We start from the raw sequence: 25,640 nt of genomic DNA, 5'->3' as shown, positions 1-25,640 counted from the left end.
ATTTAGCATTTCTGTTAAATAGCTAGTTTCATTTTGCTGATTTGGGTCAAAAGTTTGGACACCACTGGTTTCAGCTTAGAGAAAAAAGAAAAAATTGTCAAAGAATCAATCAGTCAACAACTAACGTCTTCCTGTGAACTTTGTGTTTTCTGACGTCTTGTTTCATGAATGCTGCAGGCCTACACAGAGGAGCTGGTGGACCTCCACCGCAGACTGATGGCATTAAGGGAGCGAAACGTCCTGCAGCAGGTGGGCGATACGACTTTCTCTGCCACATTTACTCCTGTTGTAGTTAAACCTGTTCTACGAAAGAGCAGAAATTTTATAGAGGTTTCATGTCGTTGATAAACAGAAAGTAGAGGATTATTAAGAATACATTCCACTTTATTTGCCCCACTCAGCTCTTCTAGACTAGCGGCTGCAGCAATTGGCAAACGCCTCAGAACGGCTGTGCACAGCATAACTGTGAAGATGAGCTGAAGGCGGAGTGTCAGAGAGAGCAGGAGCTTCTTAAAGAGAGAGAGCCCCAATTTCAAGGCATCAAATTACAAGATCAATTTGAAGTCATGTTTGATAAATACAGCATTTTTATAACTGAAGGCAACAGTAAATGTTTCCATTGACCATAAAACTGGAGTTGAGAAAATAAACCTGCTTAATGGAAACATGGAAGTTTCTGAACGACTCAATTTTGCGATAAGTTTTTGCTTTAGTATGAAGTACATTCTTGGATGTGTCAAAATTTGCAATGGAAACATTTTATTTTGCATCACAAGTCACATGATCAACAACCGGATACTACTGGCGGAAAATATGAAGAAAACAGGAAGTGGTTGGATGATGACGGTGCCGCATGATTTTTAACGACTTATAGAGTGAACAAACTTATTCACATGCGATTGTAATTATTTTAATCCAAAAACCTCATTAAAAAGTTGTTGTTTTTTTTTCAAAATTAGTGACATATTGACAATTTTGCCCATTTTAGTTATGGAAAGCAGCGACTGTTGCGCATTTGTTCTGTAAAATGGCACAAACATGACACCGCTCCTTTTAGTACCTAAAGATGAAAACTTCAAAGGACTTGGAGCTCTAATTTTATCAAGAGGATTTTATTTTAGGGGTGATGAATACAAATGTATGGACAACTTTTCTAGTGTCTATTGGAGACGCACCAATCAGATTTTAATATCTGTATCAATAAGAGCAAATCTACTCAAATTCTTTACACTTTATTTTTTATATTTGACCAATTAGCGAACATGTTATTTTTCTCTGCTTCAGTTTTGAATATTTGTTGCACTTTATTTTTTATATTTGACCGAGTTAACCTGTTTTTCTCAGTTTCTTTATTGTTGAGTTTCTACATGTTTGACTAAACCTATGAAGCTATTGGTGTACTTAATTGTTGTACTGGTGGAGAGTTATCAAATAATTTGTAATTCATTACATTTATATCCGTTTATTAAAATAAGAAAAAAGAAACTTGACAGTTCAGCACTGTTTTTCTGTATCAGAAGCTAAATCTCAGATCTTGGTATCGGTATCGGAAGTAAAAAAAAAAAAAAAAGTGGATCGGTGCATCTGGGCTTTCTATTGTTAGAGAAAAATAATAAATTAAACATTTTTCTTCCATATCACAGTTATTAACTTTCCTGTGTTGGTCTGTAGTATCAAATCCCAGTGAAATGCATTATTTTTTTTAGCTAAAACACAAAGAAATGTGGCTACTTCCTGCACCATGTCCACATTTCTGACTAAAATTTAATAGTTTCTGTTTTTGTCCTGCAGATTGTCAACCTGATCGAGGAGACCGGCCACTTTAACGTGACAAACACCACCTTTGACTTTGACCTCTTTTCATTGGACGAGTCCACCGTCCGCAAACTACAGAGCTACCTGGAGGCGACGGCCACGTGACAGGAAGCGGCGGGGGGCGGCGTGTGGATGTCAGCGGCAGAGGTAGCCTCGCCATCATGCCTGCTCTTTGCGGAAGAGACGAGCAGAAACGTCTGTCGCGGCCTTTTCACGAGCCTGACTGAAGCATCGAACAACCACACCACGAAACAGAAACACACGAACAGTCGCAAGCACACAACACCACCTTCACGTGACGCTGGGGAGGAAACAGGAGGAGGAGGAGGTGGTGTGTGAGGAAACGCCGGAGCATCTGACCTCCGTCTGGTCAGGGTTTTCACTACACACACTTCGAATCTGTGCCGAGCTGAGGAATTCGCCCAACAAACCCCCACCCCGTCCCTCCCTCCTGCACTTAAACCGCTCCCGCCTCTGCAAACCTAATACTCCCCTTCCTCCTCCTCTTCCTCTTCTCCTCCTCCTCCTCCTCCTCCACATGCACACTCCTGTCTGAGCAGAACACTCCGGCCCCAGCATTGTCAGCTGGAGCTCATTTCTCTTCCAACACACTCCTGAGTTGTGTGTGAACGCCGTCCGTGAGTCTGCGCGCGACTCGTTCTGCTGAGGTTTAAGAGGACATGTTGTCTTTGTGGTCACCGACTTCTTTGTTTATGAAACTTGAGCACAAACAGCCGGTTGCATTTCTACCACCAGTCACTCGCCAACAAGCACACTTTGCCCTGCTAACCTCTACCTCCCGTTTGGCATTATTAGTTTATAAGCACTGAAAATGCTTTTAACACACTTTAGTTTTCTTGTAAATGACAGAAAAAGCTTCTTGACATTTTTTTATTTTGGGTTTTAAGAAGTAAAAACATTGATTTTTCTGTTTTGTTTTTTTTCCGCCGATGTAAAGTTTTTGTTACAGAGCTAATTGATGGTTGTCTTCTAGAACTGTTAATTTTTTTAATCACTACAGAAAAGATTAATAGTTGCCTCATTGTTGTTGCTTCATTATTGTTAGATACAAATTACCCAGAAAGTAGCACACTTTTGTTTTTAATTTAAAAACTAACTTTTGTTGTTAAAATGCAAAATTAAAGTTACTTCAGCCAAGATTAAGAAAAGAGAGGCTGTCTGGTTGCAACAAATTTAGATTGAGTTTGAGTTTTATCCGATAATAAATGACAAAGTAATGATATATTGTGAGTTTATATTGAATTAATTTGCATTTTATCTATCCTTTCTTTGGATAGCCTGAAAAGTTTTCCAAGTACTGAAACATTTTTTCATGAAAAATGTTGTTAAAAGCTTAAATTACGTATTTATGATCCATGTAAAAAAGACAAATGAACTGAAGGGATGAACACGTTTAAAATCTGCAAGGTTTTCTCTGATTGGCAGCACAAGCCAGGAAAATCTGAATTTATTTCCCTTTTTAATTAAATTACGTCACTGTTTACAACAACCACTCTTCTTGAATTGCATAAAAAACAGGGAAAATGCTTTGATGCCTAAATGTTAATTTTTTAAAAAAATCTTTTTTTCTGTTGAATTAAAACAGAAACATCTTTATTCATCACTCTTTTGAAATCTGTAAAAACAGTAATCATCCTCTCAGAAAATTAGTATCAACCAGCAAAATTCTAGCATTATGGTACAAAATGGGTCGGGATAGGATGAGTTTTCTTTCTTTGATCAAAAACTAAAACGTTTTGCCTTTAAAACTAAGGAAAAAATAAAACGGTGATGGTTCAGAGAAAACTTGCTAAAACCCCAATTTAAGAGTAAAAGTTTTGCACAGTGCTCTGTGTCATTATTTCCTTTTTTTGTTTTCAGTGCTTGTAAACACAGTAAGGAGGGGTTGTGGTGAAGTGATGCATATTTTCTCCTGTGTGTGTCCCGCTCCGGTTTTCAGCCGTCTGTACATTCGAAAACACATGTTCTGTTGCGTTCCTGTGCTTTCCCACTGAAAGCTGAGCCTTGACCTCCAGCAGACCCCTTAACGCCCCCCTGCACCCCCGCTGCTCCCCCTCTGCTCTGCGTGAACGAAAGGGCTCCGAAGCTCCTGGCCACAGCAGTGGAGGATCGCTCCTGAATTTGCCTTCTAGGTGGGGTGGAAAAAAGAAACGACAAAAACAAACAAAAAAACAGTAGCCATACTTCCCAACAAAACAAAGAGGAGAAAAAGAGGGGGGGGCACGCTTTTTTACATTTTATTTTTCTACAAGTGCATTTTGTGTATTTATTCCCAAGACAACCTGTGAGCTCTGAATGTATATTGCTTTTACTTTTTTACGGCTTGCAACAGCCCCACTCCAGTGCCTTTTCCTGCAGCGCGCAGCACTAAGCGGGGGGTGTGCGCTCTGCTAGCGTCGCTCACACAGATTGAAGACCCCACCCTCCCCCTCCTACCGTAAACCCCTCCTGGGGGGAACAAGTGTTAATTGGGATGCCTGAACATCCAGTATTGTCTTAATGGTTCCCATCCCTGCTGTGGTCCTTCTTTTTTTCTTTTTTTTTTTTTCTTTCTTTTGTTAAATCAAGAATATCTCCGTTAGTCCAACATAATTGATAGTTTTTGTGGATGGTGGTCATCTTTTTTCTGTTCTAAGGTTAGGGTTTGTGAAAAAAAAAAAAAAAAACAAGGAAAAAAAAACATCAAAGTACTGTGGTAGTTTCTCACTTTAATTAGCTCGAGCTTTTTTGTTCTGCGTTGTGTTTTTGTGAGTGTTTGTCGTCGTCGATGAGAAGGGTCTGGCCCTCTTCGGCCGTTTGATCGTCGTACGGCGTAGCGCTCAATCGCAGGACGCCAGGCACTTAAACGGCTACAATAACGAGCGCGAAGGCAGATGGAAAATAAACGCTCCTCTTCCCCCCGTGGCGTCCATTAATGGCGGAAACATCTCGCTGAGGCCTGAGTCGAGACGGCAGCTCGATTGATCAGACGGTCTAGAAAAACTGGCTCACTAATTGCATCAGTTAGACCTTCACTGTGCAAAGGTTTACGCATGTCTGAAACATTTCCTCACGTGAAATCTACCAAATATACCTCATTTTGTTTGGATTTCATACGATCACATCAGATAACGAGGAAAACGTCTACACCTATTCTTCTGATTGGGTCGACCCAAAGCTTAGAAATTAGTTTTTTTATATCAAATTTGATTTTAATCAATTTTTTTTCTTTTCTAAAACTTAAATTAGAGGGAACATATTTTCAAAAAGTGGCTTTTATTTCAATCATTCTACAGGACCAAAGCTACTATAAATTCATAATATGAATAGAATAAAAAAGCAGTTTTACCAGAATGTCCTAAAATTATAATTTTAATGAGAAAAAAGCTGATGTCATATGAACAGCTCAAAGTTTAGTTTTTTGTTTTCGTTTGCTCAGTCGTTTTGAAGCATATTTTGATGCCGATGTGTTAAAAGACAAATTATTTATCTTTAAACAAACACCAAAGCAGAACTTCAACATTCTTCATTTTAATTATTTTAATGTTCTCATAAAATTACTACTTCATTCTCATAATGTTGTGACTGTATTTTTGTAATATGACTTTATTCTTGTAACTTATTTATTTGAAACGCACCGATATGGACAGTTTGGGCCAGTGCTGATAGCTCATGATATTAACGCCCTCCTGAAACAGCATTGATACCGATATATCTCCCATCTATGATATTTATTTAGAAAACTTTAACTTTTGTCGCAGCTGCATTTCTGCCAATTAAATTTTGCCCAGATAAAACTTAATGCAAGTCAGTTTTGGTTTATAGATGCTTGTAACTCAGCGTAGAAATGTTTGTTTTTCTCTTGGAAGGATAGAAGTACTTAAAAGTCCGAGTGCTTATTTAATACTAACATATAACCTGAATTCATGTTTTGAACCTCCTCATTTTTACTTTGTGTGTAATTAGTAAAAACTGGAAATCAAACCTTCTGGTTTATGAAGTTTAGCTGCTGCTGTCTGTTAACTCAAATTAAACTACATCTGTAAAGTTTTACTTAATCAAACTAAACAAGGATGTTGGTAAACCATCTGATGATAAATGTAGAAGTAATGAGCAATAAAAGACTTTTTTTTCATCAGGCAGTACTGTAAAAGGCTATAAAAGCAAACTAGAGGGTTTTCCTCTCTCTTGAATCTGTGTGTTATTTTTTTAGTGGGTTTTTTTATTTTATTTAACCCGTTTGTTATTTTCCCTCGGTTTAGTCGTTTGTTACAGTTTCTCCTCCATCAGTTTCAGTGAGACCAGAGATCATCGTCTTGATTCAGGCCCTCAGTGCGTTAGGAACACACACACACACACTCACACACACACCGGCCCACTGTGGGACAGTAGATGAGTGGGAGGTAGTCTCCCTAGTCTGCCCACTGTGTTTTTATTCCGACGCTCCGATAGCTTTAATTCTTCCTCTCTCTCCGTTTCTCTTCCCTGCCTGGCTCCATTTTTAAAATCAGAATAAAAACAAACGGATCCGCGCGGCCTTACTCACCCTGCCGGTTGCCTCCTGCCTCTCTTTCTGTTCCTCTCTCTCTCCCCAGCTCGCCCTCTCGCTCGCCCGCCCGCCCCTCCCTCTCTCACCCGCTGCACCTCCATTTCCTCGAGGTGCGCCTCCCTCCCTCCATCAACTGAACTCCCGGCCGCGATCGCTGAGAACGAACTCTGAAGCTGACATAGGAAAGAATCGATGAAGAACAACTTTCCTCTTTTTCTGTGCACCAACTTGAGAACTTCTAGGTCCTAGTTCATGAACTCTGACCCCTGACCAGGCACTCATTCAGGGGGGAGTCACGATGGGAAACCCTCCTTCCTCCAAGTTTTATTTATGGACCTCTGCACTTTTGGCTGTGATGACTTCAGTACTTAAGTAGTTACCGAAACTGTATTTTTAAGGATTTTATACAATATTTACATGCAATACAATATAAATTGATTCGTTTTTCCTTTGCCAATCTTGTTGTTTTTATTTAATTTTGTTTATTTCGGCATATGATGTCATTATTTACAAACAAACATGGCCGTCGAGTCTATTTTTGGCACGTTGTTATTCCGATGTGATTGTTGTGTTTTAATGAATCTGAACACCAAGAAGCAGGAGGAAAAACAGGCTTGCCACTTTTTGTTTTGTTTTTTTTATTTGTATTACCATCTGGGCCTGGATGAGATTCTTACATTATGAAAATACACTGGTTTCACGGTATAAAAGCAGAAATCTGAACAGATGTTCAAATTGCTTTCATTTAAAACAAGAAAAGCAAAAATAATTGCAGCTGCTACTAAAACATTTTCTAATATTTTGAGCGATGCACCGATTGGCCACTCAGATATCAGAGTCAGACGATTTTCTGTTGATCGGTTTTGATCAGTGGGTCCAATATTTTTTAAATCATTCTTTAGTTTCCTTTTATCTGTAAAACTAAGAGCTGCCATTATTTTTCTATAGTTTCGCCACAACCGTTTTTATTTTGGTGCAAGTTAATCCGATAATTTTGGGACTTGTGCTTTCATTTAGAAACAGGGACAATCTCATAATTTTTTCTGTCGTATTTAGCATTATTACCTCAGTCAACAAACCTTTACTTTTATTTATTTTTTGGTCAAAATTTCCCTTGGCGAATCAGAATTGGAGAAATCAGAAAATCTCTGGTGAAAGCCTGATCGGTGCATTGGAATGTAATGCATAGACTTAATCCTAATCTAGTAGTAGTTGTGATTTTTGGGCAGAATATTCTGACTTTTTGACATTATTTTAGATAAGCACAGTTACAATAAGGTAGTGGTAGTTGTGTATTTTGACTAGTTGTAATTTAAAACGCAGTATTGCTGCACCGATCAGGATTTACCGATTTCTGCCTGTGTTTCTGGTTAAAGTCCCGCTGAGTCAGACTTTCAATGATTCCAGGGAAAAAGAACAAATATGAAAGTAAAAATTTAAAGTAGGACTGGGCGATATGACTTAAAAATGATTTTTTTTTTTTCAAAATTCAATTTCTGATTTTAATCTTTTTTTTTCTTCCCGTTAAAAAACATACAAATGACAGAAAATGTTGCTTGTATTTCAATTATTTGCTTAATTCAAAATCAAAATAAATAGATGTTAGATGTTCTGAACTAACGGAAACCCCCCAAAAATCTAGATTTTCCAAAAGTTAAATATTCAAAAACAGAAAATTTGATTAATCTGTAAAATTAATTTATCAAAGCAGCAAAAGTAAAAAAAAATACATGCATTTTAAATGTTCTAGAAATCAGTTAAATCCTTTTTGACAGTTTTTTGCTAATAAAAAAAAACATTTAGATTGGGAAATTTGGAATCCAATGGAAAACATAGCTTTAAATTATAATCTCTTAATTTTGAATTATTTAAAAGGGAATAAAAGTTTAAAAATTAAATTTTCCAAGTTTGACCCACTAAGATCTGCTGCCTTATTGTTTGGAAAGTTTCTACATCATGAACATCCGGAATCTGGGAAACTTTTAAAAAAAGTTAAATTAGTTTTCATCATACAGAAGGGTAGGAGTTTCAGCCAGCTGCCCTGCAGTCTGCAGCAATAAGTAGTTGGACAGGGAACATCAGGGCGGGCGGTTTCAGATAAATCCCAGATTGGAGAAAAAATTTCTTCTTTGAAAAACAAAAAAATGACTGGAAATATTTTCAAAATAGTTTGTAATTTTGCTTAATTATGAGAATAAAGTCATAAGAATAACAGAATAAAGAAGCAATTTTTATAGAAAGTCTTATAATTGATAGAGAAAAGTAATTTTAATGAGAATAAATGTTTTAGATTAACATGACCAACTCAGTCTGATCATTTATTTTTCCTCTAAATTGACTCCTGTTACTGATGATGATTTGATGCTGATGTTAAAATCTGAAATATTTTTTTTCTTTAAACCAAAACCAAATTTTTGGTCTAGTGCTTGATTAATTACTTGTTAATTCTCCTAACATTACGGCTTTATTCTCATAATTAAAGAATAAAGTAGCCTATCCCTAAAATCCAAAGTCCAACTAAGTAGAAGCTGTAAAACATGAAGGACTATGAACTATGGAAACGAGGATTACTTTGGTGGGAAAAACAAAAACTGATTTCCAAAAATTATATCTTCAAAATCCAAAAACTGGTTCATTTCCCAGGCTTAGGCATGACTGCTAAAGTATAATCTGTGCTTTTTGCTGCTGGAAATGTAACATCAAACAGAAAAATCTGCCTGGAGAAAGGACAGTTTTATCTGTTTTAAAGCTGTAAGTTTTTAAAATCTTGATCCCAGTAAGCGACACATTCCCAGTACAAATAACTGGACAAGAGGAGGAGGAAACCTGAAGTCCACACTTTCCGTTCTTTATTTTTTTATTATTTTTTATGGAACAAATACATCCCAGATGAGTTGCAAAGTGAAGGCAGCTGCCACCACCGCCTCTGCTCAGATTCAGTGCATTTTGTGCCTTGATAACTTTTAAAACAACCAGAAAATATCTCAGTTCTGCTCCTCCTCCAGTGAGCGGAGGATCATGGGTAATGTAGTGAAGTAGGACGGATGAAAGAAAGCAGCAGAAAAGCCTTTGCTCTGTAACTCTGTGAGGCAGCTCGGACTATATTGTGTGTATGTGTTGTGGAGCTGCAGCGGAGGGTTATCTACTGTGTGGATCTTTAGCAGATGGAGGGGAGACGCGGCGGGGCGCGGGAGGCCGCCATGTGCGGACCGGCTGTTTCCTGTGTCGTTTGTGTCATAATGTGTCTGTGACTGAGGGGACAGGGTTGCCTGTATTTATAAAGGTTTGATTTGTTTTCTAAGGGGGGTTGGAAAAAAAAAAAAAAAATAAAACAAAAAAAAAAGAACGTTCCGCGTTTGTGTTCAAAGCGACGACTAGAAGAACAAATGACGAACTGGACGGCAAAAAGAACAATTTGGTATTTTTGAAACGAAACAAAACTTGGCATTGCGATGCCACCATGTGGCCATATGATGCAAGTTCATGACGAGGATGAAACCTTTATTTTAATGTTGTTTTTTTATTATTATTTTGAAATCATATTATTAATAAAGTCATTACGAACTGAAGCGCTGCGCTCTGAGTGTGAAGTCTTTGACCGGCGTGTGACCCTGGGTTCACCCCGGGGTCAGGGGAAGTTCATGTTGTGGTCAGCGCAGACCGTTTGGGGTTAAAAGGTAACGGGGATGCCTGTTGGTAAAAACTGATCAATAAACCTGCTTTCAGACTCAAACAACAGGACTTATTATTTGCAATTCACAAGTGGTAGAGAATGCTGTGAAAGGAAAAAGTCAAATGGCTTTTTCCCCCTTTCGCTCGCCTACAAAGGCAAATGTCACCTTTTTCACATTTTATGCTACAATCTTTATTATAAATTGCATAAAAGTAATGTTTCCTCAAAATCCTGCACAGAAAAGTTGAGTTTTGTGAATTTATTAAAAATACAAAAGAAAGAAATCACATTTATTCAAAGATGAAGCTCAAAAATTAATGTTTCTACAACTAAAACTGAGTTTACCTGTGTTAAATTCAGTAGATTCCTCTTAATTTGGAAAGACACAGACCCAGGGCTGAAATTATTAATCAATTATTAAAATCAACTAATTTAGACATTGATTAATCATTAACTGGAGTATATGGACTCCATATTTCTTTTTATGCTTTTTTAAGAAGAACTGTATATTTATAGAGGGAAATTAGCCAAAACTGTAAAAAATATCTCAGTTTTGCATTAAAGATAAAGAAAAAATCCTTTTTCTAAACATATTCTACCCAGAACTCCTGAATCAGCAGTTTTTAGCTTCACCTGGGTCTAATTCTGTAAAATAAATAAAAATCATGAGCATGTTAGGTCTTGGAAGTATGTTTGCAGCTGCAGATGCATCCTTTGCTTCAAATGATCAAGTGTTCACTAAAGGAATGCTACATTATTTTGCATTTTAACCAATTAAATGTTTTTTATTTAAAAATGGAAGTATGTTTGCATCATTTAATGTATAAAAAAGGAAGATTTTTTTTATCTGATCATCAGAATCGATTACTAAAATAAACATTAGTTGCCTCCCTTAAAGTGTGAATTGCTTTGGAGTCCTCTGACTTGATCATTACAAGTCAACTGCAGGCCAATCCAATTCCAACTTAGGATGGACAGAAAAAGTCAGTGGAGACGTGCTAAAAAACTCTTACAGTGGTAAACAATGTTTTTTTTCTTTTTTTTTGTTGAAAAAATTAAAATGCACACCACACTTTTCAGATTTTTATATTTGTAAAAACTATGCATTGCCTTGCTTATTCATTACAAAATCCCCAGAGACGCATATTGTAGTTTGAGATGTGATAAAATGTTGCAAATCAAATTAGACTTTTACAGAAAATCTAAGTTTAATTTCCATCCAGATTGCTTGGAAATGCTGCGGACTAAACTTTCATTCTGTTATTTCAAAAAATTATTAAATAGTTCAGCTTTAAATTATAAACATGAACTCCTTCATGGTTTGCTGGATGATTTATTAAAATATTTATCCACAGCAGACCTGCTGAAAGCCACAAGAAACAAACTCCTCCCATGATTGCAATCATATTTTTATTCCAGAACAGATGAAAGAAATCTTCACATTTGCGTCAGGATGAATGGACCTCCTTCACTTTATCTGCAGCATATTTCCTGATTAAACAGCCGCTCAGGTTCAGGTAAGTTCAGTTTCTGACTGGGCTCTCGCGCTGCTAGAAGCATCTCTGCAGCTTGTTTACCGATAAACCGCAGCTTTATTTAGATCTGCTTGTTCTGTAGACGAATGATGCAGGAACTGAAAACCCACCTAACCCCGACGCTGAATTACCGTCATTTCCTTTATTCGGCTGTTTAAATAACTCTTATTTACAGTCAGCTTTAGCTGCTTTAAGAGAACCAGAACCACCGAGTTATCACTTCCTCTACTGCTGTCTGAACACTTCACACCCAAAGTATCATTATATACAAACAACCGCATGAATACATCAGCTGTACTAAGTGCATTTAGCTTCTGCTTAAGTTTATGGTTTATAAAATACAAAATGAAGTCTTCAAGAAGGCCAGAGGATGCACACGGATGTCAGAACGAGGCGTTTCCAGCTGATGCACAAACTTAACATTTCACCGTCTGCTTGGGTGAAACGAATCCGATTCAACCAAGAAGTGTAAATAAAACAAAAAATAGCAAATTTTTTTTTTTTTTTACAATATTCCACACAATAAACAAGTGAGCATAAAACAAATAAACACAGGATTTAAAAAAAGCAACAGATATGGCTTCATGTTTTGGATTTAGAGAAAGTTTCCCTGCATAAACACAAAATACTACCAAGTGTTTTTAGTCTAGTTTCTAATGCAAGTATCTTACAAATAACTTAAGACATAAAAGTTTTATTTTAAATCAATTTAGAATATTTATTTAAAAACTTCTGGTTCCTCTGGCAGATTATTTTACATACAAGTTGTCAGTGGAACTAGTACTTTTTTTTTATTAATAGTGAATTATTTACTTGAACGCTTGCTCAAAAGCTACTTGTCGGTTGTATTTAAAGTATACTAAGATACTCACACTGGTAATTACACCAAAAGTACTTTGTAATATTTTGTGTTTTTGCAGTGTTTGACTTCAGATGTTACGTTTCTGCAAACTGCAACTAAAAAGTTTTTTTTTTTTCCATCAGTCGATATGTTTTTCTTGGTTAAAAACCCCACCAACTTTGACAAACTAAAAAATAAATATGAGAAGTCATTCCTTTAGAAGACAAACCGCTGCGTTTTTGGATTTCATGTCTGTAGCTCAAGTATTTCAGTACGACAAACGGCTCTGTCTGGATTCTTCGTCGTCGTTGAATAAATAACTGCGTTTATATTTAAAAACATAAAGCTGATTCTCTGCTTTTGCCTGCACAACAAGAACAAAGCGAGACAAAGCGGTCCGACAGGCACCAAACGACATCAGGAGACGGACCAACGAGGCGGAGAATGTCAGAAGGTCAAAGGGCGTCTACTTGGGAGGCAGCGGGTTCTCCTGGGTCGTCGTCTCTTTGTAGAAGTTGTCGATCTGCTCTCTGTACATCTTCAGCACCACGGGTCGCTTCAGCTTCATGGTCGGACCTGTTGGACGAGCGAAGGTCAGTGGTTAGGACGGTTACCCAGAATGCAACAGCTGCAGGGCGATTCTTTGAGCTTTACCCAAACGGGTTTGGCTCAGTTGTTAAATCGCAAACCTACTACTTGAATTCCTGTTAGTCAAAGAGGAGAAAACTGAAGGACACGTTGCAGTTTGTCTTACAGCCACCGATTTAAAATGTTTTTCTATCATTTCACTGCAAAAACACCAAATCTGACCAAGTATTAATGGTCTAGTTTTAGTACAAATATCTTAGGACACTTGAAATAAGACAAAATTAACTTACAAGTGGCTTTTCAGCAAGACATAGGAGCTTATTTTAAGTAAATAATTTCTTAATATTGATTAAATAAATACTAGTTTCCCTGGGAGATTACAATGCTAAGTAATTATTGACTTAAAACTACCTCCCTTATGTTGCTAAAGAGTTACCTGTGAGTTAGTTTTAGTTTATTTTAAGTAATGTAAGATATTTGAACTAGAAACTAGAGCAAACAAAAATGTTTTTGCAGTGTATTCTACTTAAATAATGTCTTATTTTGATTTCATCAGGGCTCCTAATCCTGCTGCATTTCATAGGAGCTCTTATGTTGTATGAAAAAAATACATTAAGATTGGATTCAATTAAAAAACTAAGTACAAAATTTCTACTTTTGCCTGAATTAAAAATGACTTGTACTACTGATGCACTGATTGATCTGCAAGAAATCTAAATTGGCTAATTTTCCTTGATTGGTCCTAACTGATCTGATCCGAAGAAAGCATGAGACTCATCGTTCTGACTGACCGAGCTCTCCTCCGCCGACTGAGAAGTCCCGCTCCAGAACGATCCACTTCTGGATGCGCTGCGCGTTGGAGGTGGCGTTCTCGTTCACCCGGTTGATCCCCTCCTGGATGGCGGCGTGGACGGCCCGGTCCCGGCCGCCCGCGATGTCGGAGACGCGCGTGGCTTTGCTGCCCAGCTTCCTGCAGAGCTCCACGGCTTCGGGCGTCAGCTCGTCCTCGGGGTCGCCCGTCTCGACGTTCACTTGGCACTGCAGTGCAGCAAACACAAAACGACTTCGGCTTTAAACAGCTCAGACTTTCACAGCTTTGAAATGAGACAAAATGATTCACACCCAAGATGGTTTTCATTTCTGATAGGAAATGTGCAGCACAGCTCATCAGTTTCTATTTACATTTTGTTAAAAAACTGGCATTTTAACAAAGCCTTTCAATAACAAAATCTTTACTTGCGTTATAGAAGTGAAACCTTCTAAATTTATGAAAATTTGTCTTTGAGGTTGTCGTCATCACCCTAATCTTTAGCTGCCTTCTCAGATTAAAGTCGAGAATCTCGCTGGTGAATTAAGATTGTTTTGTTTTGTATCTAGACTCACCATTAAGAAGAAGAATAAATATTCATTAATATGACCTGTCTTTGTATATATTGTAGGAGCCATTTGTCTTTTCTTCCGTTTATTGCCACCAGGGGGAGTATTTCATTTTCAGTTCTGAGTATTAAGGTCAAGCCTGATTCTGCTTGGTTTTGATTCATGTCAGATTTATGTGGCTCTAAATGGAAATGGCAAGACAATGGACATTGTATTGATAATAAATGACTATTATAAGTCAAAGTGAAGATCAGCAGTACAAATCTTAATTGAGGGTTACCAATGGGTACCTGGAACAACAACCAGTAGCCTAAAATACCATATATATATATGTGGGACATCAGCTGTGAACTTTTTAATCTACTTATATTTTAATCGCCTAATTCCCTCAAGAAGGTCTTTGGATGTTTTCATTTTTCTTGGAATATTTTAAAACTATGTGTTTTACCCTATTTAAACCTTTCTACATGGAATAAATCCAACTTTAATCCACTTCTATCTTTAGATTTTTCCATTACAAACATTATTTTGCTATTGTGTTGTTTCCATTAAATGAGTAATCAATTACAGCCACGTTGGAATATGTTTCTTCACGCGATAAGTCATTAAAAATATGCTGCCATCATCCTTCGACCACTTCCTGTTGTCTTCTTCGTCTTTTCTGGCAGTAGTAATATCCGGTTGTTGATCAAGAGACATGTGTGATGCAAATAAAGCGTTTTCTTTACAGTTTTGCGAAATTCAGTCGAAAAACCACCTTATGCTAGCGTGAAAACTCTTTTTGCCATTTGCATTAAGTGAATTGAAAATAATTAAATAATCAGTGCATTAACTGATTAACATTGTAAAGGCGTTCAGTGGTAAGATCTTGGTGTAAAGTAGGGGTGGCTGAGGTAGATTTATTTGTAATCGGGCTAAAGTTATTCCTGATACATTTTTCCTATGATGAAGAATGTGAAGTACAACACAAAGTATTCATCTTTTCACTCACACCTGATCTCAGTGACATAAACGCACCGCCACATTTCAAATCCAAACTCAACATCTGTTTAAAGTAGCATAAGATCAATAATTTCAACTACACTCTTATTTAAATCCCATTTTTAATTTATTTTTACTCTATATTTTAATATTGTCTGTTTTTATGTTCACGTTTCTTGAGTGTCAAGAAACCCAAATCAGATTTTAAATGTATTAAACTTGACTAAATATAGCAAAATTAAAGTAAACCAAATCCTGTTCTAATTACTGAAAATAATTTGCGAAAACTAGATGTTTTTATTTTAGTACAGCAAACGTGGATCATACTTTTTTAAGTTTTTGATCTAAAATAAATAACATTTTTTAAGCTTGATTTTACTTTTGACTCAACAATTTTGGCCCCTGTGACAAAAGGTTTGTACCAGTATCAACCTGCAGCCTGCAAACATGATGATGTAGTTTTCTGAGGCAGCAGCAGGGGGCAGTGTTGGACGCTAAATGTAAAACGTTTGTGCCGTCTTTTTGTTTCTGCCATCAGTGACGACAATGAATCTTTCTCAGATTAGATAGAGAAGATAAAGCAGAGATTTTTACAACAATAATACAGCGATAACATCGTGTCTCCATATTATCTGAGTGACGTTGGTAAAAACAGATAAGTGTGATGGAGTTCCTCACCTTAATAGTGAGCAGCATGGTGAGAAACTTCCTCTTGTCTCCTATCAACATGGCGTTGCTTATCAGCGGCACAGCCTCCTTCACTGCGTCCTCGATGGGGATCGGAGGGATGTTTTCGCCTCCCGCTGTGATGATCATCTCTGCAGAAAAACATGCGGCTGGTTAAAAAACTAAGGTTTATGCTTGAGAGTATGGATCGGTTGCAGCGGGACGTCACACGCGCAAAAATCCCACCGCTATTTCCCTGCTGGTAGGCAAAAAGCTGCTAGCTGATGACTAGCATTGGTTTTTGTTGTCCATAATGCGATAAATCTTAAATGTACGCTTGATCTATATGTTAAAGAGAAACTCAGTGCTTTGATACTAATTGTTAACAATGTGTTAACTAGATAAAGTTTAAATAAAATTTAATTAAGAAAAGAAAATAGTGAGGTGGTAGTAGTTCATTTATGCTAGCTTAACTTTGACAACTGTACCATGTAGATGTGCTGTGTAATAAGGTGTGTTTAGGTTCAGTTATAAAAATAAACTAACTGAACCGAAACATGTAAGTTAGCACATGCTTTCCGCTTGTGCTTAAATTAGCTAATCAACCACCGCAGTGTTAGATTAGCAAATAGCAGCGGTAGCTAATCTACCACCGCAGTGTTAGATTAGCAAATAGCAGCGGTAGGCCTGTGGTCATCGGGGCCCTCGGGGCAGTCACCCCCAAACTGGAGCAGTGGCTCAAACAGATCCCAGGAACAACATCAGACATCTCAGTCCAGAAATGTGCAGTTCTAGGCACAGCCAAGATACTGCGCAGAACCCTCAAGCTCCCAGGCCTCTGGTAGAGGACCCGAGCTCAGAGGATGAAAGAGACCACCCACGGAGGGTGAGAAGGGAATTTTTTTTTATATATATATATATATACACACATACATGTATCCAATATATATTATTCAGTATTAATCATTAATTATTTGTTTGTATAGTTATATAAATATGTATTGATATTACTAAATAATTTATTAAATAAATTATGAACGGCTGTGTGCTTTGTAATATGCTCTTCATACATCGATATCAGAATATTCCATTCCTATTCTATTGTTATAGCCACTAAGCATATTTAAATATGATGAACTATGTATTAAAACATACTTAAAAAATACAATTGTTTAGAAATGTTGCTTTGATAGATGTTTGAATATGGTTTACAGAAACAAAAAAGTGTGTTATGATCGATTAAATGCGCTGATACGTCATTGTGCTGCTAAACACATAACGCTGAGTGGAGTGGAGTACCGCTCCAAGATGGCCGCCCTAAATCTCGTCAGCAACAATAGGCGAGAGCGGTCAATGAGGCGTCTATCCTTATATTATGTCTATGACGTAAACAGTAACATGCAGGGGGTCATGAAATTCGCCTGGGGAATTGGAGGAATACCTTTGATACGACCGGTGATGAAGAGGAACCCGTTCTCGTCGTGTTTTCCCAGGTCGCCCGAGTGCAGCCAGCCGTCTTCGTCGATGGCTTCCTGCGTCTTGTCGGGCATGTCGAGGTAACCCATGAAGACATGGCGGCCCCAGAAGCAGATCTCACCGTTTCCCTCATCGTCGGGGCTGTGCAGCCTTGTTTTACATCCTGAAATCTCTTTACCACAACTACAGGACAAAAAACGTAAGTTAATCTCTTTTAATTTACCAATAATGATTAAAAAAAAAGTGAGTGACAAGTTCATGAAACACAGAAAAGCTAGCTAGCTAGCTAGCAATGATATATTTGCGGCTAGTTAGCAGTAGCCTGAACCGCTTCGAGTCACAGAACAAAATGAAGATGTTTGCATGCAACTCAAACTTTTGCCTGACAGAAAATCCCTTTAGCAAAACAATACACATAGTAGACTAAAACAATTCTGCATTTAAGGCCAACTTAAGTTGTTTTTTATGACTTTAGGACATTTTAAGACATTAATTTTAGATACATTAGTTTTTTCTCTAAGTCTTTGACCTCTTCTCTGTATCTGCAGGTGCAAAACAAATGGATTTGTATCTATTTGCATCTGTACATATTAGCGCTATCTGCTTTGTGAATCTAGTGATATAATGATATAAATTTTACCTGGTGAGTTTGAAGGCCTCAGGTGTGGAGATGGTGTGGGGTCCGGTGCTCTCGCTCATGCCGTAAAGCTCATAGAGAGGAATATTTAGGCTGAGGAAGAACTCCAGGGTGTCTTTGGTGATTGGTGCGGCGCCTGTGAAGCATTTGGTGCAGCGGTCCAGGCCGAGAGCCTTGCGTACTTTCTTAAACACGAGCTTTTTGGCAACCTGATAGCTGAACGGGGTGCGGGCAGCTGCTACGCTTCTGGGAAAACAAAAAAAAAAAAAAATGGAGAAGTGAAAGGTCAACTCAATGTTAACGCCACAAAATGTAACGTAGGAAAAAAAAGCTTTAATTTCCTCAAATTTAACATTTAACCGAAACAAATTCTCTGAATGATTTTAATGTTGTTAAATAAGACTTACTGATTCATTTTGGTCAGATTGGTCTGCAGACCAACATCTTTGGCCCAGGCAGCCACTTTCCTCTGCACAGTTGATGATTTCGCTCCGACGGATTTCATTTTCTCCTGCATCTTTTCCCAGACACGCGGGACGCCCATGAAGGCTGTCGGATGTGCTTCCTTCATGGTGTTCACCAGAGATCCCTGAGAAAACGCAACAAAATATGTATTTACTTGGTTTCCATGGAGAACCCTTTAACTAAGCCAAACAAAGCACAGACAGTCATGTAGCCCTCTGGTTATCTGTCTCTGGTTGATCATCAACTCTTCCTAACATGACACGCTTTAATTGTACCAATAAACATATTTAGGGTTTACATTAAATGGAACTGGTTTCAAAATAAAAGCCGTTGTTAAGAGGAAGCATATTGAGGTTTTATGCTATTAAAAAAAGAGAACTTTTTAAAAATAGGTGATTCATACGACTTGTTCTTCCTGTTTTAAAACATCCAGCATCTGAACTACAAACTGGAAAACATTCAAAATGTTCTCAAACTTAAAGATTATGTTAATATTTTTTTTATTTTATGAGATTAAATTTAAATCATTACATTTGGGTTACAGCTGCAATTTGTAACTTTTATTACAAATATATTTTGCATATCTGTTGAAACGGTCAAGTTACTTGTTTTGTCTTATTTTAAATGTATTAAGATATTTGTACTAAAGCCTAGACAAAATAACTTGCTATGATTTTGTGCTTTTGCAGTGCTCTTAGATCATGGTTCAAGAAAGGATCTTTTTAAACTGGATCCAGTTTAGATAAAGTTATAACAGATTATAACTGTTGGATCAGATGATTTTTACCTGATGTGATTTTGTATTGAATTGTCCTCAGTCTAGTTTGGGTTTTTCAGCTTTTATGATTAGTAGAACAGCAAGATAATTTTATACGCAAATATTTAGAATTTAACAAAAACTAAGGAAAAAAGTAAAAAAAAATTCAATTTTGGAAAATTCTAGACATTGGAAATGTAAAATCTATTGATGCAAAGGCTAGTTAGCATCGCCAACGAAGATGGCAGATAAACTGCCATTAGCACATTAAGACATGGTGACAATTTGAACAAATATGTAAAAAAAAAAAAACATATATTTTGTAAAGTTAAATACTGCAGCTATAACTTTGCAGAACTATAAATGTAATCTGACATTTTGACTCCAATCATCTGAACTTTACGACTTTTGAGACGAAAGGTGAAACTGGTTCTTCTGACTGACCTAAAGCAGGAAAGGTTTCGTCTGATTTAAGGTCAGGCTGTGAGAAAACGCTGGCAGCTCCTCTCACCTTCAGGGCGTCCGGCTGAGCGAAGTAGGTCAGCCCTCCGACCTTCATGCTGATCCAGATGTCGACCATCTGAGCCGCGATGTGGCTCAGCGGCAGGTAGCTGATCACCCTCTCCTGGAACTGAAGGCCGTCCTTCAGCTCGACGTGTAAACCCGTTGCAGCTGCTGTCCAAGTTATCTGAGGGGAAAGACAAGAAAACATGGATTAGATGTCGTACACCTCTGGGGAAGCATGAACACCCAACTATGATTGTTTTAAATTTATATTTACCTTTAAAAATCATTTCTTAGTAAACAACTGACCTACAGAGTCCCTGTAAATTTTACTTTTCCAATCTTTGAAACTGAAAATTTTAGATTTTTTTTTCTTTTGTTTTTATTACATTCCAGATATTTAAGTGCAAAATCTGACTATCTTGCTGTTGTACTAACTCAAACCTCATGGAGGATAATTCAGTACAAAATCAGATCAGGTAAAAATCATCTGATCTATAACAACTTCTAGTTTGTGAGTTTTAGTGCTTTGTTTGCCATCAAAACTGGATCCAGTTTAAAAAATTAGATCCATTTTTTAACCATGAAACTGCAAAAACACAAAATCTTAAGTTATTTTGTATCTAGTTTTTAGAGCAAATATCTTGGTACACTTGAAATAAGACAAAACTAACTTACAAGTAACTTTTTAGCAACATTTTCTAGTTAATTAATAATGATGCAGTACTGGTGTTTATTTCACTTATAACATTTTCTCATGTTAAAAGTGAAATAATCTGCCAGTGGAACTGGAACTTTTCCATCATTATTAATGAATTATTGTATTAAAACAAACCTCTGCATCTTTCTGAAAAGCTACTTGTAAGTTTTGATTTATTTCAAGCATAATAAGACATTTTCATTAGAAACTAGACAAAAATAGTTGGTAAGATTTTGTGTTTTTGCAGTGCAGGAGCCTCAAACAAGCAGACAAATATGTATTTCTGTAGTTTTTTTTAGTTTTATTTTAGGGCAGTAACTCAAAATTCATAGCAAAGACACCAAGTATGCCCATTAAAATAAAATACACTTTATTTTATTTTTTTAAATTTAGATTTCTTAAGACTTAAGAACACAATCGGTTTGTAAAATTGAGAAATTTTGATTCAGTATTTTTTCCGGCTGCTCAGGAATTAGAACACGAAACTGGGCTAAAAGCCTCTGAATAATCAATTTGAAACCTGTAAGAATACCTGTTAATTTTCACTATTAGCAAAACAGTTTGAGATCCTAATTCCTCAGATTTGATTCTTTCCTCCTGAACTTTTGTGGCAGAGTTTAAAACAGTCATGCGTCCCTGTCTGAGTTTCATCAGAGCGTCACAAGATCAACCTGAGGGGTGCAGAGATAATCAGCAGGCGAGGACAGAGATGAAACATCCCTTTGTTTCTTTTAGACCTTCTCACTTATAGTTTGAGTATTTTTTTGTATTTTAAATGGTTATAACCAAACCATGCAGAAAGTTTAGGTAGTAAACTGCTGTAATCATCAGTCAGATTAAAAATGAGGGATTTGTGGCTGTTTTTTATATTTATATCTGAAACATTGTGCAGTGAAAACAAAACTTGAACTTGTTTAATAATTTATGAGATATTAACAAAATTTTGTGTATTTGATTGGGATTTTATGTGATAGACTAACACAAAGTAGAAGTGGAAGGAAAATTAGGTGTTTGAGAAATCTGAAAAGTGTGGCGTGCATTTCAGCCCCCGTGGATCTATGCTTTAACTGCAGATTATTTCACTAATAACCGGTACTTTTTCATCAATATTAATTAATATTTTTACTCAAAACAAGCTGAAAAGTTACTTGTAAGTTAGGTTTGTCTTATTTCAAGTGTGTTAAGATATTCGCAGTAGAAACTAGATCAAAATTCTTGGTAAGATTTTGTGTTGTTGCAGTGTAAAATGTGAGAACATTTCTATTTATATCTATTCTGTCACTTCAGATAGTCAGACCCTTCACATGTTGTGCTGATTCATAGGTAGAGGTCTCCCTGGAAAGCACCCACTATGAGGCACACAGAGTCACTGACGTCTGGCTCGAAGCATGCAACATTTGCAGGTCTCATCACTCACATTGTCATGGCTCAGCATCACGCCCTTCGGCTGGCCCGTGGTTCCTGAGGTGTAGATGAGCATGCAGCACTGGTTGGGCTTCTGGCTGGAGATGATTGCATCAAGAGGCCCATCTGGATCGTTGCGGCCGAGCTCCATGAATTCTGCCCACTGTTGTGGAGGAAAACCAGTCAGACGGGCTTTTCCACGTTCGCTCTCTCTCTCTCTCTCTGTGTGTGTTTGTGCTTACCGAGTACAGGTTGGGCCTCTTCTCCTTTAGTGCATCTTTGTACTGGATAATTGCTTTCAAGTGAGGCAGCTTGTCTTCAATCTGGTGGCAGAAACAATACATTCCTGTGAGGACAATACCTTTTTTGTTTTTAACATTTTAGTTCACACTGCAACAACAAAGAATCTCACCAAGAATTTTTGGTCTTGCTTCTGGTGCAAATATTTTAGTTCACTTGAAATAAAACAAAACTAACTTGCAATTGGCTTTCAGCAAGGATAGGAGCTTGTTAATAAAAAAGTACTAGTTCCACTGGCAGACATTTTCCCCCCACGTTGTAAGTGAAATAATCAAGCACTTTTTCATCAATAAAAATAAATTATTGACTTAAAACAAGCTCCTATGTCTTGCTAGAAAGCTACTTTAAATTTAGTTTTGTCTTATTTTGAGTCTACTAAGATATTTGCTCTAGAAAATGGACCAAAAATACTTTTAAGGTAAGGCTTTGAATTTTTGCAGTGAAGCATCTGGTACTCTCTGAGCTTTTATTTTCTGTAAAATACTGGCTAAACTCAAATTTTTGTGGCTGAAATCAAAACATACAATCTGATGTGAGGTGAGCAAGTTTCCACCTTGAGTAATCTAATGAAGCAACAAAGAAAATGTTATTAGCTGAAACGTTATTCAATTTTAAAAATTGCTCTATTTATACTAAAATAAATACTTGTTAATAGTTTTTGTTGGAGCGTTAATTTAAAAAAAAAAAAAAAGGCTTCATTCATACAGCAAGCAAATGCGACCAAAACTTGATTCTTTTTTTTGCACATATGTGACTTTTTCTTGGCAATCAGAACCTCTCTATTCTGATTATTTTCACCAAAATAAAAAACAAATCTACAAAAACAAACAAAAGTACAAATCTAAAGTGGTAACAGCTGTGTTTTGATTCCTTTCTGGAACAGAAAATAAATCATATTTTCTTTTTTCTGTGATTTACACGGTCATTCTCGTCTCACCTGGAGAATTTTCTGCAGCTGTTTGTGGTTCTCCACCACAATAATGTTTGCTTTGGAGTTTTCTGCTACGTAGTGACAAGCCTCAGGAGAGTTGGTAGTGTAAATCCCCACAGCGAGCCCCCTGCAGGAGGAGAGGGAGTCAAAGTTAGCACAGCTCATCCTGACGGGTCAGTACAGAGAAAAACCTGCATGAAGGGAGCGAGGAGGCTGAGCTTCCAGCAGCACAAAAACGGCAAACAGTCAGAGCTACAGCAGCTGCATTTCTGTTGCAAATGTCTGAAAAACTTTGTCGATGTTCTGCGAATGTCGAAAAAACACAATGTTGCAACTGCGGCGTTTAAATTTGACAAAAATTAAATCATGCGTGAACAAGTTTCTTCACACGTTAAGTAATTTAAAATAATACCGCGCCGTCACCCCCGTGCTACTTCCTGTCATCGTCTTGTTCTTTAAGACAAGATGTGAATGGATTTTCATAAACTTGTTAAAATAAACAAGAGGGTAAATTTAATTAAAACCAGGTTTAGGGAAGAGACTGAAGGATGTAGAGAACCACAAAGTGCTGAAATGAAGAGTTAGTTCGGAAAATGTTGCATAAACTGTAGGACTCTAGAAAGAAAGATGTTAAAATAAGCAAACAAAGTTGGATTTCATTCTCTCCGTTCCAGGGTTAGTAAAAATTAGAACATTTTTTTCATATCTACAAGGATCCAGAAGGAAGAACATCTAATCTTTATTTTTTAAGAGTGTGACGCTGATGACATGAAAGCTGAGATTTGGAACATGGCAGCTGGTCAGGTCACATTCCTGGACATCAGGCGTCAAATCCAGAACCTGCATTCTGTGCACCAGAAGGCGTCTTTTAACTGCATTCATTCCGGCTCACAAGTGAACCCTGGTGAAGCTTTTATGAAGGTAGATTACTTATTTTAATGGAGCTTTAGGAAAAAAAATCCAGAACTAAATTCATTAAATATTCCCATTATTACATCACTAAATTGCAAACAAAGCATGAGATATCCCAGCAGATGTTTGGTGATGTTGCAGCTGCAGCTGTAACCGATGGCTTTGCTCCGTTTTATTCTGCTGGATGGCTCTGGTTTCTCAGACGGAGCGGGTTTTAACCGGTTTCATAACACAGACAGTAAAATGTTCAAGTCTTTATCCGAAGTCCTGCTGCTAAAATCTGGGCTCAGTTACACTCCAGGGGGAGCAAATAGTTAAAAAAGGTTTTATTTGATAAAAAAATTAAAAAATAACATCTACATATAAGAAAATAAGTCAAATGTGTGCTTTAGGAAAATGAGACTGAAATGAAAACGTTTCCGTTAGGTTTATTAGGGCTGAAACGATTAATCAGATTAATTAAATCGATTGCTGAACTAATTTAGTAATTAATGGGAGAATAAAGACTTTAAAAAAAAGGACATTTGCTGAATACGGCACAGTCAGAGCAGCAATTAAGCCAAAAACTACAAAAAATATATACATTTGGCATTTAAGATAAAAAAAAAACCTTTGTAAATATGTTCAACCCAGAACTTCCTCTACTCGCAGTTTTAGCTTCACCCAGTTAAAAAAAAAATCTCCTCTTAAATACCTTTTTCAGTTTCCAATCAGTTAATGGAGAAACCATGAATTATCAGAGTGACTTCAGTGAGTCAGCCTCTCGTTTGGCTTATCGCTTTAATCAGTCATTTGATCAGAAAAATATCTCAGCTGGATAAGAAGCGACCTGCCGACCTTGACCTGCCAGTCGAGGTCGGACACTCATAAACTCGGCGATAAACATGTAAACACGCTGATGCAGAAACGCTGATAAACCATCGTGACCAAACCAGAGGACTCGGAAACTCACCCGGCCAAAATGGCGCCGATGTCGGTGATGAACCACTCGGCAGAGTTGAAGCCCAGAATCCCAACGCCATGGAAACGCTCCAAACCGAGCTGCAGAAATATAAAACAACAAAGTTTAAAAAATAAAAAATACACAGTGAACTGATCTCAAAACTTTTACCAGGGAAGACGGTGAAGATACTGGCAGCATGTCCTCACTTATTAAATAAGTAATTTATTAAACTTTTAAATCTTTTTAACTTGATGATTTTTAAAAATGTTCTAAAACTTTAAGTTTTGACAGTGTTTGTTTTTCATTGGTTAAAAATTATAATTTGCATTTAAAACGTAGGAGTTTCAAATCCCGGTTTGAGTTTAAACAAGTAGTTGAATAAATTGTGATAAATCAATTATTGAAATAGTCATCAAGTAATTTAGTAATTGATTCCAAACATACAGACTCAAAAAAGGAAAATTGCTGAAATAAAACCCTCAGAGCAGCAAAACAAAAACTGCACAACATATATAAACATCTTGCATTTAAGATGTAAATCTGCTCTATGAAAACTCAGTGAAATTTGTAGCTACACAAGATTCAT

General features: G+C 37.0%; 1 protein-coding gene and 2 long non-coding RNA genes across 3 annotated transcripts in view; 2 read left to right on the top strand and 1 right to left on the bottom strand.

Annotated features, from left to right (window-relative positions):
- The first annotated feature begins 60 nt into the window (after positions 1-60).
- LOC106960069 (uncharacterized) lies at positions 61-4,484 on the top strand. Its single transcript, XR_001427491.1, has 2 exons — positions 61-249; positions 1,792-4,484. It is a non-coding gene; the product is annotated as an uncharacterized LOC106960069 (long non-coding RNA).
- Positions 4,485-12,365: 7,881 nt separating this feature from the next.
- The window catches only part of acsbg2 (acyl-CoA synthetase bubblegum family member 2), a 30,675-nt gene continuing 17,400 nt past the window's right edge, over positions 12,366-25,640 (bottom strand). The window contains 11 exon segments of the mRNA XM_015052991.1: positions 12,366-12,989; positions 13,793-14,039; positions 16,038-16,177; positions 17,467-17,684; positions 18,142-18,384; positions 18,546-18,727; positions 19,872-20,048; positions 21,982-22,131; positions 22,211-22,291; positions 23,206-23,326; positions 25,064-25,152. Of these exon segments, the coding sequence (XP_014908477.1) occupies positions 12,880-12,989; positions 13,793-14,039; positions 16,038-16,177; positions 17,467-17,684; positions 18,142-18,384; positions 18,546-18,727; positions 19,872-20,048; positions 21,982-22,131; positions 22,211-22,291; positions 23,206-23,326; positions 25,064-25,152 (1,758 nt within the window). The 3' untranslated portion in view covers positions 12,366-12,879.
- Positions 16,288-16,562, top strand: LOC106960071 (uncharacterized). Its single transcript, XR_001427492.1, has 2 exons — positions 16,288-16,356; positions 16,427-16,562. It is a non-coding gene; the product is annotated as an uncharacterized LOC106960071 (long non-coding RNA).

Source organism: Poecilia latipinna, unplaced genomic scaffold (genome assembly GCF_001443285.1).
Source record: "Poecilia latipinna isolate Pla-1442-1.1 unplaced genomic scaffold, P_latipinna-1.0 Scaffold1151, whole genome shotgun sequence".
Lineage (NCBI taxonomy): Eukaryota > Metazoa > Chordata > Actinopteri > Cyprinodontiformes > Poeciliidae > Poecilia > Poecilia latipinna.
This window is presented reverse-complemented; position numbering and strand designations above follow the sequence as displayed.